Below are 14,609 nucleotides of genomic sequence, written 5' to 3' on the forward strand. Positions count from 1 at the left end.
CTCAATGACAGCATAACCCTTGATGGGCCTAGCCATGACTGCACTGCTCTCCAGTGAGGTGACGGTATGCATAGAGCCCCCATCTGACACGGATGGCGTTTCTGCGCTGTCGAGTGGCTCCCCCAAGCTGCCCAAACTCCCCAGGCTTCCTGTACTGCACAACGAAGTATCTAGACTCTCCTGACTAGAGACGGTCTGAGGGTCTTGGGGGCCCTGCTGGGCAGCCGAAGCTGCTGCAGCAGCAGGATTGAGAGGTGGAACAGCTAACAGCTCCTGATCGACAGAAAGTTCACTGGCGGTGCGGGACACTCCCTGAGAGGAGCTGCAGATCGAAGTCTGGCTGGTAGAAGCTGAAGCGCTGACGCTCATCGCTGGAGTCACACTGCTCGAGCTGTCGGGACTCTCAGGACCTCCGTTGTTGGGGAAGGGTCGCTCAGGTTCAGGGCCCCCTTTTCCATCCTGAGGGCTCGAAACCCCAGCTCCGGCTTTGGGCTTCTTGGGCTCCTCTTCCTGCAGAGGAATGAAGACTTCATCTTTGAAGAGCCCTCCGTGTGCGTTGCAAGCCCTGCGGATAGCATTGCGAACCACGCCCTCTTCCAGGTGCGTGGGGATACCTGAGAGCACCAGCAGGCGACTGTGGGCGGTGGGGCCCACCAGGGCTTGGCAGGCATCCGTCACTGCATCACTGGTCACACTTAAGCCCTGCGGGTCTTTATTAGCAAGATGTCGAAGGATCATCAGGAGAGTGAGGCAGCGGTGGAACCACAGCATGTCCTCAGGTTTACTACCCGCCATGTTCAGCAGGGCACTGTCGCTCTCTGACAGCCGTGCACCTCCACTTCCCCGTTTCCCAGAGACTGCTGCTGCCACAGCCGCCGCTCTCTCGCGCTTCATCTTCACCTTCTTACGTTTGGATAGAAGACTGGGGCTCTGTGGCGTCTGGCCCGGGGACGATGACGAGGACGAAGAAGAGTCACTAAGGTTAGGGGCACTGGTGGAGGACAGGGGTCCCACTGAAGATCCACCAACATTGAGGGGAAGCGTCACCTCTGCCACAGCCAGACACACCTCCATCAGAGCGTGGAAGTAGGTGGAAAACCGGCTCTGCTCCGCCCCGAGAGCCAACGCAACGCCTCCAGACGAAGACCCCCCTGCTCCGGCCCCTCCAGCGCTCCATCCCTGAGTCTCGCAGTCGTAGAGCTTTCGGAGTTCTGTCTGCAGGGCCATGAGCACTGCGAGGCAGGGGTTGAGCAGCAGAGCGATGGAGCTGGAGAGACCAGCGGGGCTCTTGCGCTGCTCCAAGAGGTGGATCTTCCGCAAAAGCTCAGCCAGCAAGTGAAAGACGAGTTCTTTTATGGAGGGAGCCAGATCAGTGGTCCAAAGCAAACCACCTAAAATAATAAGAACAATGACAAAGAAAACACTGAAAGTTGTTGAAATCTATATTTAGGTTTGGGATTATTATATCTTGCCAGCTTTAAAAGTTGTTCTATAATTGATGGAACATTTATAAGATGGAAATGTTATGACCGTGTAAGTATAAGGTTCTTTCTAAGTGGAGTGCAGTTTAAAAAAAAAACACCAGCTAAGAATTAAATAATATCCAAAGGTCAGAAAACAAAATGTAAGGCTCGTTGTTGTCACAGCTGGTGGTCAACCTACCGAGTAGTTCTACCACCTGCAGCAGCACAGATGAGGGCACCGTGTCCAGCTCGTCCTCTGAGTGCTCATTGCCCTCACCCAGCTTCCACGTCAACAACTGTTCAGCAAATGCCATGGCCAGAGGAAACTCCAGTGGCAAGGAGTGCAGCACCAATACAGCACCCGGAGGGGGTGACACCCCTAAAATCAAAACAACGGGATATTTAATTCCATTTAATCCTGTAATAGATTTATTATACGTTTAAGTTTTGAAGCAGCATGTATTAATTCCCCTTTTGGTTTCAGAGACTCACCCATCTTGATGTGCACCTTGTCAGTGGGTATGATAACAGCGGGGTATTGGTTGGTAGTGGGAGGGAGAGTAAGGCCTGTGTTGGTAGGTGAGGCATCTAGTGGATAGCACACCGCCTCCATCAGATTTAGCTGGCCATTTCTACGCACTTTGTGACCCAGGCCATACACCATGACTCGAGCCCATGGGGCCTTGTAAAGGCTGGAGCTAATGTAGTGGAAAACACAGGAGATCATTTAAAACATTAAACAGGAAATGGATGGTGAGAAATCCGAGTTGATCATTAATTGCTGAAGTTGAACATTAGTGAGGAACTCACTCTTTGCGGCAGCCTAGCTGGCTCTCCTTGCACGATACGATCACAAACGCAGCGCCTGGAAAGCTGACATCCATGCTCACCTTTGACTCCGTCACAGGAAACTCCTCGGACGTGAACTGCTCTGGTGCATTCTGTCAAAATGAACAGAATTATATGAAATGATTGGCATCTTTACAAACCGGGTAGGTATCCATAAGGCAAGTTTATTAAATCAGGCATTGAATGGCGGAGCTAACCTGTAGGAAGCAGCAGATTTGCTTCGTGAGCTCCAGCAGGCTTTCCTCTCCTTGATGCAAGGCACGGGTGATGGCCACTGTCAGCCACTCCCGGATGGGCTGAACATTGCCCTGGTAGAACAGCTCTGAGGGAGAGCAGCTTTGGCCCTGGAGGTTGTGAAGCATCGACTGGGCCAGTAGGATAGAACTAGAACTAATAGTGCCATCTGCCGGAAGAACATCAGAGCAAATCAGCACAGAAACATTATTATTACACTGAGAGACTCAGTGATTCACAAGAAAGATAGATACTCACCAGGGAGGGGTGGAGCCAGCAGCTGATTGGACAGCAGCTGCAGGTGCTCTAAGGTGATGTCACGTATAGCGGGTATGTGGAAGAGACGAGTGAAGGTGTGGGGATTCTTTGGGGCAAAGATGTTGAGCAAGGCCATACGGCAGTATAACCGAGCCAGCGCGCTCTCACAGCGAAGCAGTTCCCTGCAGCAAATCGGTAAAACAAGATTTGGTTTTGAGCAGTGGTGCAGGATGTAAATATGCTCATTCCCATTGGGTTCATACATTACCTATGAATCTGAATGTTGCTACTGTCCAGTGAGACTAAGCCATTAGCCGCAGTCCGTCGAGATCCAGCAGGCGGGCGCTCCAGCATCTCAATAGGGTACCAATACCGCACTAGCACCCCCTCACTGCGCAGGTAGGTCTCCACCTGTACTAGCTCGTTCACCTAGACACGTTGAAGACAAAGGCATATATATATATATATTTTGGGGGTTTTCATGTAAAGCAAATGGATTTTGTGTATGGCACATGTGCACTCTCAGTGTCTGCAGGCATAGATTTGCTACAATTCTAGCAGTCACTGGAGACATGGGGAACGTGGGAACCGTGTGTAGTTCAATGGGAGGTTGGTATCTCCAGGCTATTGATATGGTTGATACCAGGCAAGCCAAACAAATGCTTAAATGGGATATTTAACAACGTGGGTACTGGATAACAGACATGTACAATATGTGTTGTAAATATGGCAGAAGAGAAGGTGTTTCATAAGTGCAAATGTATCTGGGCAAACAACTTTGTTGTGGTACTATTCTACAAAAAAAACTATAATTTTTAATTTATTACAAAATAAATCTATTTACACCCAAATAAGAGCTGGGTTTTTTTTATGGTTGTTCGTACTGGAAACTTCATCTTTTGTTTATTGATATAAAGGATATGACTCAGATGATGGATATAAATGAGTCACAACAACACAAAATGGTTGTATGAAAAGGAGACATTTGAATTGGCCCCTTATTTAAGGAACTAGAGGAGAATCTCTAACAGATATTTCTTTTCTTTTTTGTTGCCACGAAATGGCATCACACATGAATCAAATTAAAATGACTCATTCATATATTCACACACAAACAAACCAGTTAGTTTATCAATACATTTCCAATAATGTCGCATCAAGTATTTGTACTTACAGAGTCCACATCAAGCACTACTCCATGCAAACCAAAGGTCTTTAGCATGCCCCGAATGGCAAACTTGGGCAGGGCTGTCCCTCCTGTAGTGCTGTTGGTGTTGTTACTGTCCGGAGAGCGGATGACCACAGTCAAGCCTGTGTTGAGTAAGCAAATTACTTAAACAAGCAGTTTTAATACGGTGCTTCCTTACGATGTACGCTGAAGCTAGCTAATTCGAACTTAAAGTGTATAGGTATAGCAGTATAGGTGAATGGTACCTTTGCGAACTTTGTCAATAGTGAACTTGTTGGCCTCATCCTTGATGTCCTCAATGGTAGGGAGGTAGAGGTCACGAGGAATGCCGCCGTTCTCTTCATACAGGAACTCCACCGTCTGTCTTGCAATGTCAACCATGCCTGTTGTCAGTAAAATAGACCACAAAGACAAACAGTGTCAGAGTTATCCTTGTTTAACTTATAATAACCACACTTATTTCGAAGCTTACCTTAACATGAACAGAACATATGCACAGGCCCAGTATAGGTATGGCTTAGCCAATCTTTCATATAATACAATTTGACATCAAGCTTATGCTTCAAGCTCTTCAAGTAGGCTACCAACTTTAGTCAATTCATTTCATTTCAAATTTACCTTTAGCACTATAGTTACTTTACTGTGTTCTGATTTATCAAAAGACGATACATTCTGAATTATATTTAAGACAGTGCCCTCCTCGTATATTCATGAGCTTACATGAATTATTAGCAATAAAAGTAGAAAGCATTTTAACATTAGAAGAGTGATTCTTAAAGTGGAGCAAACATGCAGAGCAGGTGCATAACCAGTACAATTGGATACTGATTGACAAAATGTAATATTGAATACATATATATATATATTAAATGTGCACGTTACCCACCTTAATATGTCTGTGTTGCATTCATGATGATATTCAAACACTAAAAAGCAGGTGTCATGAACAATCCTAAAATATTTTAAACTGTTTAACTAACCTCTACTGACCAATCAAATCCTTGATGAAATGATGTTGGCAAAATGGGTTTAAAGGGTTTTATGTTGTGGCAGTTTGCCATGTGTTACACTGGACTTTTAGGTTATGATTTAAATGAGTTTCTTCTTCTGTACCTAGCTGCAGAGCTCCTTTGATTTGGTCCAGGCCAGATTTTCTCTCAGCCTCGTTACGAAACCGCCTACGAATTGTAGGGAACACTTTGGTCTCCCAGGCCTTTACCAGCAAGGCATAGTGGTCCTCCTAGAATCAAACACAAATATAAAATAAACAATGAGTGGAAACTTAAAATACATTTTTGTCCACTTAGTGTGGATAAGAGGAGACCGCACTCACTCTTGGGACATCATCGTCATCCTCGTCATCACTCTCATCATCTGCTATAGGAGGAGGATGAGGGTCAGGACCAGAGGTGACCAGGTTCTCAAAGCTCAGCTCAACTTTGTAATGGCACGACAGGTCGCTGTTGTACTCTGTACCAGCAGGAAAGGACAGGCGGAAAATGCAGGTTTAACAAATAATACAGAGAGATTGCATCACTGTGGTCCCCACCTGTATCTGGGGGATATTTATGCTAGCTCAAAGAGGTAAAGGACAAGCATGAACTTTAGGAGGAGACGGCTGAAATGAAGGCGATGAACATACGTTGCTGGGAAGCTGCCAAGGCTGCAATCCGACAAGGGGGTCCGTGAGAACCGGAGTCAGAGGTAACACTTGCACCTGCATCATTATCACTGTCTGAGGCCATAGCAAAGGGGAGTGCCTCAAAATTTGCACTTATTTCCTCTGCAAGGTCGACACACAAGTCAGCCGCATTCCTGTGTGCTTGGCCTTCTGCGTATGCAAACGGCCGGCTTCCAAAGTTGGCACGGATCTTTGAGTTCTACAAAACAATGGAAAGACGAATAGAAGATTAACTGCAATAACCCTGAGGGGAAATTATGTCACTAAAGCAGCAAAGAAAATGATTAAGCACAATACATATTAAATATTATAAGTGGTCAAATTACTGCTTAAAAATATCAACAGAAACCCACCTTTTTCTGAATGTGCACCAGGGGCCACATTCCACCAGCCACATCCTCAAGGATGGGGCAGAGCCGCTGGCCACAGTAGGTAAAGTAGACCCTGCCTTTAGGGGCCTGACCAGGGGGAGGAGGAGTGCCCTCAGAACGCTCCCAGCCTATTCCAGCCACGTCGCCTGTGTTCATACAAACGTATGGTTACATTCTCAATTACAACAGGTAATCACATATCTTAAAATATTCGATAATTAGATACAGCATGGGTTTAGGAAGCAACATATTCTTGCACAATAGCTTCGTTTTTTTAAAAAGGGCAGCCAGATAAGATGCAATGCTTTAAGGAGTTTAGTTAAAATCCATAAGATACTTTGCTGTATGGATTTCTCAGTTGACTACAACAAACAAAAGAGATGGTAGACTGTATATGAAGAAAAAAGATATTTTGTCTCCCGTCTCACCAGGAAGTAGAGCCACATCCAGCCTGACACTCTTCCACTGCAGCAGACTGGAGCCGTTATAATGCACTGCCCTACCATTACTGACACACACACACACACACACACACAGACAGACAGACAGGAGACGGACGCACAGAAAGGGAAAACCACAAAAGAGAAGAGTAGCAGTCAGCACTCAAGTCAGAGACAGAGCAGTGGGAAGAGGATCTCAGTGAATATGCAGGCAACGTACTTGTGAAACAGACATGTGCCGACAGGGTTGGTCCACGCTCCATCCCTCTTCTCTGCCTCGGTGGCAAAACCAAAGGACACAATCGGGCCACTGTCCTCCTCGGAGTCTCCATAGGAGACAATTTCTATCTCCCAGTAAAAGGACGGGGCCTGTAGGGGCAAAGAGAAGAACATGGAAGACTTTGGACAGGCTGCAGTATCAGTGCATGATTTTTTTATCTCACTATTAGAATAAACTGAGATGGCATATATTAATGCATGTGCCCACCTGAATTGGCACAGGACAGGTGGCGTAGATGAAGGTGCCTCTGGGCAGGCCTCCTCCAGCACTTGGATCAGCCAAGAAGGTGACGGAGGTCAGACGGGATGAGAACATGCAGGCACGGACCGGAGGGAACACTCTGGATGGACACCAAGTGATCTCCTTGGGCTGATGAAACAAACGTATCAAGAAGTTAATATTACGACAATAATAAACATTAGAAGAACAATAGGTCCTTCGCTCTGATTACGTCGGTGCTCGGGCCCTAAATATAAATCCGGTAAAAAGTCCCACCTGGCGTCTGTCTGTCTGCAGTGGTGGAGGAGGAGGCCGAGCACAGTCCCGGTACAGCATTCTGACTCTTTCACATTGAGCCTCGACCATGCCGAGACGCTCCCCTGCACAAGATGACAGAACTCAGTGAGAGACGTATCACAGACCGAATACACTGTATTGTAAATGAAAGTTGTTGGCTGCTCAAATGATTTGTCACGCCAGTAAGCATGCTCACCGGGGCTACATTCCTGGGCAACCAGGTTGAGAACTTCAACAGCAGCAGGACACTGCTGGATGAACTCCTCACAGAAGGAGCTATCCTCCAGGAGCTGCGCCATCACCAGACATGCCCTGAAAACCATTAAGAACCAGGTGATTTTTGTCCAATCTATGGTTTTGCAGTGAAACTGCCATTCGATTTTTTAAATTGAATCACATAATCAGAGTTTCAAAGGGATTCAAGTTCCCAGATTTTCAATACAGCACATTAAAACAACACAACTCTACTTTAAACAATCAATGAAAACAAGTTAAAACTGATGACTAAGTGCTCATCTACACAGAAGTTCACTAACCTGGTTCTGATTTCAGCCAACAAGCGGACTGCAGCCATTACTGGGCTGGAGCCATCTCCTGTAGCTGGTAGAGAGGTGTGAATGGAGAGACTGCCCTCCTGTGGCAGAAGCATTGACTGCACTGCCTGTACCACCTTTTCTGTGATTGAGAGCTTGTAGAGGGGGAGAGCCTGTTGGGGAAGGGTAGAAAGGGAGACTCAAGTGAGATTGAAGCAGATATTTACATAAAAATAAGGACCGCTGTGTTTTAATGCTGAAACTTGTACCTCAGATCTGGGTGTGCAGAGGCGTGATATCGGTACTGTCAGGATGTCTGAGGCTTGGCAAGCTCTCCGGTACTCGCAAGAAGGGAACTTCACAGTGGCGATGCCCTCCTGCTCATTGATGGACATAACTATGCCCACACTGCCCAGCACTCCTTTACCGACGACCTGCAGAGCAGAGGAATCACAGGAAATATGTCAACCTTTTAAAGCTTTTGGGGGAAAATGTTACAACATGTTAAATTGCTTTTTTCTGGGGCGAAAGTACAGCGTGTCCACCGATTCCTCTCCCTTCACTAACCTGGACTTCAGAGCCGATCTTAATAGTTTCTTTAAAGCCCCCAAGGGCACAAAGTGCAGCAACAGCTTGTCTGCCGATGGCCTGCAGCTTAGCCAGTTTCCTGCCACTGCTGCTCCCATTCTCCAGAATACTCTCAGCATACTTCCCCAGCTGAGGGATAAACATCAGGGCCCTGGACAGAACCTACCACACACCACAATGGAGAAAGCATTAGGTCCAATAGAAACAGCATCATATAGAACCACAGTCAATCAGTCTAGACAGAAAATCTGATTATTTCTATTTTTTTTACAAGTTCTCAATTAACATTAATGAGCAGAAACATTGTGATAAAGTCCAACACACAGTAGTCCTTTACCTTTTCAGCGGTGCTAGTCCAGATCTGAGCGGTGTTGGACTCGGGGGCAGTGAGCAGGCTATGCAGCAGAGCAATAACCTCAGCAGCCATACTGTTGGCAACATGGCCACTGATAAACGGCCTGACAGGGTCCGACCTGTTCAAGATAAATTGAAAAGTCAGAAAAAGTCTGTGACCACTACTCATTTACTGATGCCTAGAACTGAATGATGAAGAAATCACATATACAGGAAATGAATTCCTTGTTTACTTACCTGGCCAGATCAGCATTCCTGTCCCTACACACAGCGGTCTGAGCCGTTTTCTTCTTGTCACCAGTGGTGACGCCTCCAGCGGCCTCCTGGACTACAGTCTCTACAGGTGGACCAACACTCACTATCAGGCCAGACTGAGCCCACTTGTTGGCCTTCCTCAGGGCAGCAGATGCCTCTTCTGTGATCACTTCACAGCTGCCACTCTAGAGAGGGTTTGAAAAGGACAGCAGAGGTAAGGATGGCACTTGGAATAAAGCTGCACACGGAACTTCTCATATTGTTAGTTTACGCTTTTAAATTCTGGGACAATTATTTTTCTTTTTTTTTCAATAAATCTCTGACCTTTGTCATGTCTCTGTCCATCTTTACCACCTTTTCCATGTTTGCTCCAGTGCCGAGCCGAAAGGGACGTCCCTCTGAGCTGCTGCATTTTTGGAGTGGACGGAAAAACGCTCATGTCAAAGAAACCCAGACTAAGCTCACGAATGCAAAATGACAAAGACATTTGGGGGCAAATTTACCTGAGAAGGGGTTGTAGGACCTCATGAGATGACTGGTCCTCTCTCTTGTGGATAAAGATTGACAGCTTGCCATCAACCGCCTCGCCCTCCTCCCCAGCATCCTCAGACTTCAGAGCTCCTTTGGAACTGGCGCGGGACAGACTAGTGTCTGGCTCAGAAGAGCTGGGGGAGAGGAGGGTCTGACAGCCTGGTAACAAAGGTAATATTGTAAATATTAATAATATAATAACGTCATTACTATCCAGCATTTAAATGTTTTGGTTTGCTTCCAAGGGCCACCCCCTCCCACACACATCTATTTAGTACTCCTAGGTAAGAGGAACCAACCTGGTACGACATAGTCGGCCAGTTTGGCTAGCAGCAAGGCAGCAATGCGCGAGGCAGGGTCACTCGCATCTTGTTGCTCAGCATCTAGCGTGTTGATTGAGTAGCTCCACGAGGGTAGGGCCACGTTCCCACAGTCCTCCACACTCATGAGAGGCAGGGCAGCTCGGCATAGCTGCAGGATGATAAGCACCAGCTTTGGTGAAGGTCTCTGATCGAGCAGCAGAGACAAGAGCTTCGAAACACAAGCCGGTTGGCTCAGGATAGCTTTCCCTATGTGGCTCCTGGAATACACAACAAAAGGAACATATAGAAACATTGTATAGATACACACAAATAAAAGATGATGTTCATACATGATGCAAACAAACGCATCGACCAAAATTACATGACAACGTTTTACCTGGAAAGGTCATTGAGCAGGCTGAGCACATCCTGTAAGGCATCATTGCCCGCTGCCTGATTACCACAGCACTCTGTGGCTCTGGCCAGGTGATTCGTCAGCAGGCTGGACACCTGCCGTGCCAGACCAGAGTGCACTGCATCTGTAGACCCACCTTTAAAGAGGAGAAAAACAAAACATGGGGGTTACAACAAACTACTAACGTTCTACTAGCTCCTAACATATTGTGAGGTATATTGCTACAAGCATAACTTACCTTCCACCTTCTCCCACTCGATGCAGCGGTTAGCCAGCACCTGGAAAGCAGCCCAAGCCATGGTGGCCACCTTCTGCTTTTTGGTCTGCTTCTCATTTGAGCTGCATTCCCTCTGACCACTTAAACTACACAGGCTGTCCATGAGCTGGACCAGACCACTCCGAACCAGGCACTGCTCTTCACTCCTGTCACAACACAGATGACAGACATAGGGTAAGGATTCGGAGGGTTTAGCAATACAGAGACAAATCAAAAAAGAGAGGATGAATCATCAATGAATCATCTTGCCTGGTGTAGGGGATTGTGCAAAGCAAGCCAATACTGTTGGCACAAGCAATGGGGTAGCGAGCACATAGTGACACTACAGATGTCATGGTCTCCCCAAAGGCCTCCTGCACCTGCTCTACCATTCCACCACAGGTCAACTCCTCAATCCTGCACGGATGGAACACAAACACAGATATATATAGGAACCAGCCACATTCAAACATTGTTTTGAAGTTACATTAAAATGTTTAAATATTGTAATATGAATAATAAATGGCACACTCTTGTATTGTAAGTCAGTGTGTGTACCTAAGTATGTGTGTAGAGTAGGGTGAGATCGTTGCTAGTGCTTACAGCCTCCTCTGTCTTACCTTGGGCCACCTTGCAGTACCATAGTGACAGGCCCCACCAGGTGGGTGACGCCACCAACTCTGACAGCAGCAGTGAGCAGCTCCCTCATATGAACAAGCGCCTGCTTCCGCGTGGTGCCACGTCTCCATCGCGTCTGCGCAGCAGACAGAAAACTGCTGCTCGACACCTACAGAAATAGAATATAACAGAAATAAAAAAAGATCTCAATGTCAGACCAGAATTCACTTAAAGATTGTCATGCAGCTATGGAAACAAAAAAGTCACAGTGAGTGACTAGTAAGAGACTTACAGCCTGATCAGGATTAGTTCCGATGAAGGCGAAGAGCTGCCCAAGCAGAACACTGTATGTTGGTTTGTCACGGCTGTCCTCGATGGCCAGAGACTGCAGCAGGGTAAATGAGCTGCTCCGATGACTCGTAGGGTGGTGTCGCCGCCTAAAAAGGTTAAAAATATATTCATCCCTAGTTCACTTTCATGGTTCTCAAAAATGAATTAGACCAAACAAAAAACAGACAAATACCTTTGGGGTGCGTGTGTAAACTCCAAGTCCTGGTTAGCGATCATCTCCAAGTCGGAGGGTGCCGACATGCTGCGTAGGAAGACCGGCTGCTTCACCATGGGGATCATTGATTTGGCGTCTGACACAGATTTGGAGGCTGGCACAAAACCATTGTGGAGAAATTAGACGAAAATCAAACTCACCACCTTTTTGTCTGCCGTGAACTGATATCTTGGGAGGAACTAAAGCGACAACCAATCCTGCATGTAAACTAACAAACACTGACCGATGAAAATAATGCTTCACAGAAATGAAGCTGTGTTACAATATATATATAAAAATTCATTAAAGCCAGACTCCTGTATAAGTTACATAACTGTATCCAGAGATGCACAAGCTGATGGATATTTCAATAGTGTGAGTGTTTGAAGACTTGCAATTTAAACATCTGATTAAAGGAACAAATCTCTAATCCCAACCCTGCTGCCCAACAAGGTTAGTTATTAATGATGACTAATTAGTAACATAAGAGGACACATAAAAAGATCTACCTGGACCTGGTGTGCCAGCAGGTGTGGTGGTAAGGCTTCTGCAATGTGGAGCGATGGTAACATGGAGCAGCAGCTCAGTGCGGTTCATCAGACTCTTCACCAGTGCCTTAGTTTTGGCCAATGAGGAGCTACTTCTGTGATGCATGGTGTTCACCTCTTGAAAGAATTTCTCCCTGTAATTGCAGATATGTAATGTTACGACACAATCTGGCCCATGACATCTGCTCCAAGTGCTACGATATTTTAACTACTTGCCTCAATGCGAGGACGACATTTTCCAGATCACTAAAATCGAGTGGGACCTCCTTCAGGGAGCAAAGTAGTTCCAGCTCCTTAATTTTGTTCTGTTAAACAAAAACAACAACATATTATGAATATCAAAGCAAATGGTATAATCTCCAGAGGACAAGTTAGTAATTGTGTGTAGAGCAGGAGTACCTCAAAGAAGTGGTAGTCGTGAAAGAAAGGAGTGTTGTTCTCCAGCTTTCCCTGCTGGGCCTCCTCTACCTCATTCTGCCACTTCTGTTCCAATTCTCCAACACTCTGAAAGTAACACCGGAGATAATTAAACACAGTAAGACTCACACTATTGGTTTCTGCTCAGGCTGGTAGCCTGATCTAAACTCAGTTTCTCTCTTCAGCCTCATCCTTATTTTGATTCATACCTATTCTCTTGTTTTTAATATTACTCATTTTTCCAGGTTGTAATTCAATATACTGCCTAGGATGCAAATATCTCTCCATTTTGTTGTCATGTCAGCAGAATCCTGGTGATTAAAAATATTATAAAAAGGTAATGTAAATATGGCTTAGCTTTGCAACAACACCTTTCAATTCCCCATTAACAACATTGCCTGAGGCCAACAGGACATATTTTATTAAACTATTGAATCTTTCTTTAATAGCCTAATTAAAAAACAGTCAAGATAGCAAATACGCACAGTGTGCATAGTGCGTCTTCCACTAATAGCTAGCAAACGTAACTTAAGCATGTTAATTGATAAAAGCCTTACTGTGTTAACAGACGCTCACCTGCAGCTGACGCTCCATAGCGTTGATCTTCTTGAAGGTCTCAGCCATGATCTTACAGACCAGGTCGTACTCCTCCAAGTGGTCCTCCCGGTACTGGTAGTTGACAAGAGACTGAAGGGCATCCACCAGGCTGAGGTGTTTTATGACGCAGGATACTATAACCTCCTCCATAACATCTGGCCTGATCACCTCCCTTACAGAAAAAAAATATATTGATATTAAGATTACGAGGAGAAAAAAAGCTTTACATTGCCACTGTAACTTTAAAGCAATATCACATTCCTTATCCCATAAACAAACAAAAACTAACCAACTCTGGCTGCTATGAAAGGGGAGAGCTACAATACCGAGAGGAAAACAAATGATGACTATTGAAAACAGTATGAACAAAGCTAAATATTCTATTTTAAGACAGAATTTGTGATCAGAATTACAAGGACTTAAAATAAATATTCTGATCACCTGTAAAACAGTTTGAAAAAAACATTTATATTCTATTACATAAATGTACAAAACTGTGGGCTTGGATCTGTACACTACATACAATTGCACAGTCTGGAAAGTGTTCACCTCCCTTTAGTCTTCTGCCTGGATTTGTGAAAGCCTGGCTGGCAGCACTTTATCATTTTAGCAATGTTTTTATTTCTATGAACAGCGATGATGTACCCCGTGTACCGTGACAGCACGGAACCTCTTACTTGATGCTGGGACGGAATTGTGGCCGAGCCCTTCCAGACACCTCTCGTAGCCTACCCATGATGCCTGGAGGGAGGCGGATACGAGGCAAGTCAAAGTAAGTCCCTGGCATGAGGCCTGGGGGTGGGATGAGCACATCAGAGGGGTATGTGAACTCCCGATCCTCCTCAATGGTGAGCGGCAGAGGGGAAGGGCTGGGCGTGAGAGCAGGGGAGATTGCACCATTCGCTTCCACCTGCCACTGACACCTAAAGAAAGAAGAAAAAAAAAACCTCTCATCAGTCTGTCATTTTGGCTTCTAGCAGTTTCGCTGTGTTAAACGAGGTACCACTGAAGAATGTGTACTAATTGTGGGTATTTTTATGTAACAAGCCATATTCTTTGTACGTGCAAACGTACTTGACAATAAACCATTTCTGATTCTAATTCTTAAATTGTATTATATCTATCACACTAGCAATCAATATCACTTGGAGACATTTTGTGTCACCTTTGCAGCAGCTTCGAGCAGAGCAAATCCTGGCAGGCTTCCTCCTCTCTTGTCACCTCTGGCCCGTTGTAGAGAATGCGGAGCATTGAGCAGGCCAGCACTGACAGACCGAGGGCAAGGTCTGCCAGGAAGGGGAGGCCCCCAGAGACATCCTCAGATGACTCCTGAAAGCAGAAACAAACAGCATCTTCAGAATTAACTGTTG

The 14,609-nt window shown here is 45.7% G+C and overlaps 1 protein-coding gene across 1 annotated transcript in view; it reads right to left on the bottom strand.

Annotated features, from left to right (window-relative positions):
• Positions 1–14,609, bottom strand: part of hectd4 (HECT domain E3 ubiquitin protein ligase 4) — a 36,536-nt gene that overhangs the window by 8,412 nt on the left and 13,515 nt on the right. Inside the window, exons 24-61 of the mRNA XM_079161582.1 lie at positions 14,405–14,568; positions 13,917–14,162; positions 13,219–13,411; positions 12,625–12,729; positions 12,442–12,530; positions 12,187–12,359; positions 11,657–11,792; positions 11,426–11,570; positions 11,136–11,302; positions 10,786–10,932; positions 10,498–10,682; positions 10,242–10,395; positions 9,842–10,122; positions 9,515–9,701; positions 9,336–9,417; positions 8,994–9,196; positions 8,740–8,875; positions 8,382–8,564; positions 8,084–8,248; positions 7,818–7,987; positions 7,478–7,593; positions 7,261–7,364; positions 6,973–7,134; positions 6,706–6,854; positions 6,474–6,553; positions 6,028–6,191; positions 5,636–5,873; positions 5,327–5,463; positions 5,107–5,233; positions 4,239–4,376; positions 3,979–4,115; positions 3,073–3,233; positions 2,805–2,986; positions 2,510–2,715; positions 2,274–2,404; positions 1,956–2,161; positions 1,663–1,842; positions 1–1,391 (exon numbers count right to left, since the gene is read on the bottom strand). Of these exons, the coding sequence (XP_079017708.1) occupies positions 1–1,391; positions 1,663–1,842; positions 1,956–2,161; positions 2,274–2,404; positions 2,510–2,715; positions 2,805–2,986; positions 3,073–3,233; positions 3,979–4,115; positions 4,239–4,376; positions 5,107–5,233; positions 5,327–5,463; positions 5,636–5,873; positions 6,028–6,191; positions 6,474–6,553; positions 6,706–6,854; positions 6,973–7,134; positions 7,261–7,364; positions 7,478–7,593; positions 7,818–7,987; positions 8,084–8,248; positions 8,382–8,564; positions 8,740–8,875; positions 8,994–9,196; positions 9,336–9,417; positions 9,515–9,701; positions 9,842–10,122; positions 10,242–10,395; positions 10,498–10,682; positions 10,786–10,932; positions 11,136–11,302; positions 11,426–11,570; positions 11,657–11,792; positions 12,187–12,359; positions 12,442–12,530; positions 12,625–12,729; positions 13,219–13,411; positions 13,917–14,162; positions 14,405–14,568 (7,320 nt within the window). The remainder of the gene's footprint in view (positions 1,392–1,662; positions 1,843–1,955; positions 2,162–2,273; positions 2,405–2,509; positions 2,716–2,804; positions 2,987–3,072; positions 3,234–3,978; positions 4,116–4,238; positions 4,377–5,106; positions 5,234–5,326; positions 5,464–5,635; positions 5,874–6,027; positions 6,192–6,473; positions 6,554–6,705; positions 6,855–6,972; positions 7,135–7,260; positions 7,365–7,477; positions 7,594–7,817; positions 7,988–8,083; positions 8,249–8,381; positions 8,565–8,739; positions 8,876–8,993; positions 9,197–9,335; positions 9,418–9,514; positions 9,702–9,841; positions 10,123–10,241; positions 10,396–10,497; positions 10,683–10,785; positions 10,933–11,135; positions 11,303–11,425; positions 11,571–11,656; positions 11,793–12,186; positions 12,360–12,441; positions 12,531–12,624; positions 12,730–13,218; positions 13,412–13,916; positions 14,163–14,404; positions 14,569–14,609) is intronic.

The sequence above is a fragment of the Pholis gunnellus genome (assembly GCF_910591455.1).
Source record: "Pholis gunnellus genome assembly, chromosome: 6".
Lineage (NCBI taxonomy): Eukaryota > Metazoa > Chordata > Actinopteri > Perciformes > Pholidae > Pholis > Pholis gunnellus.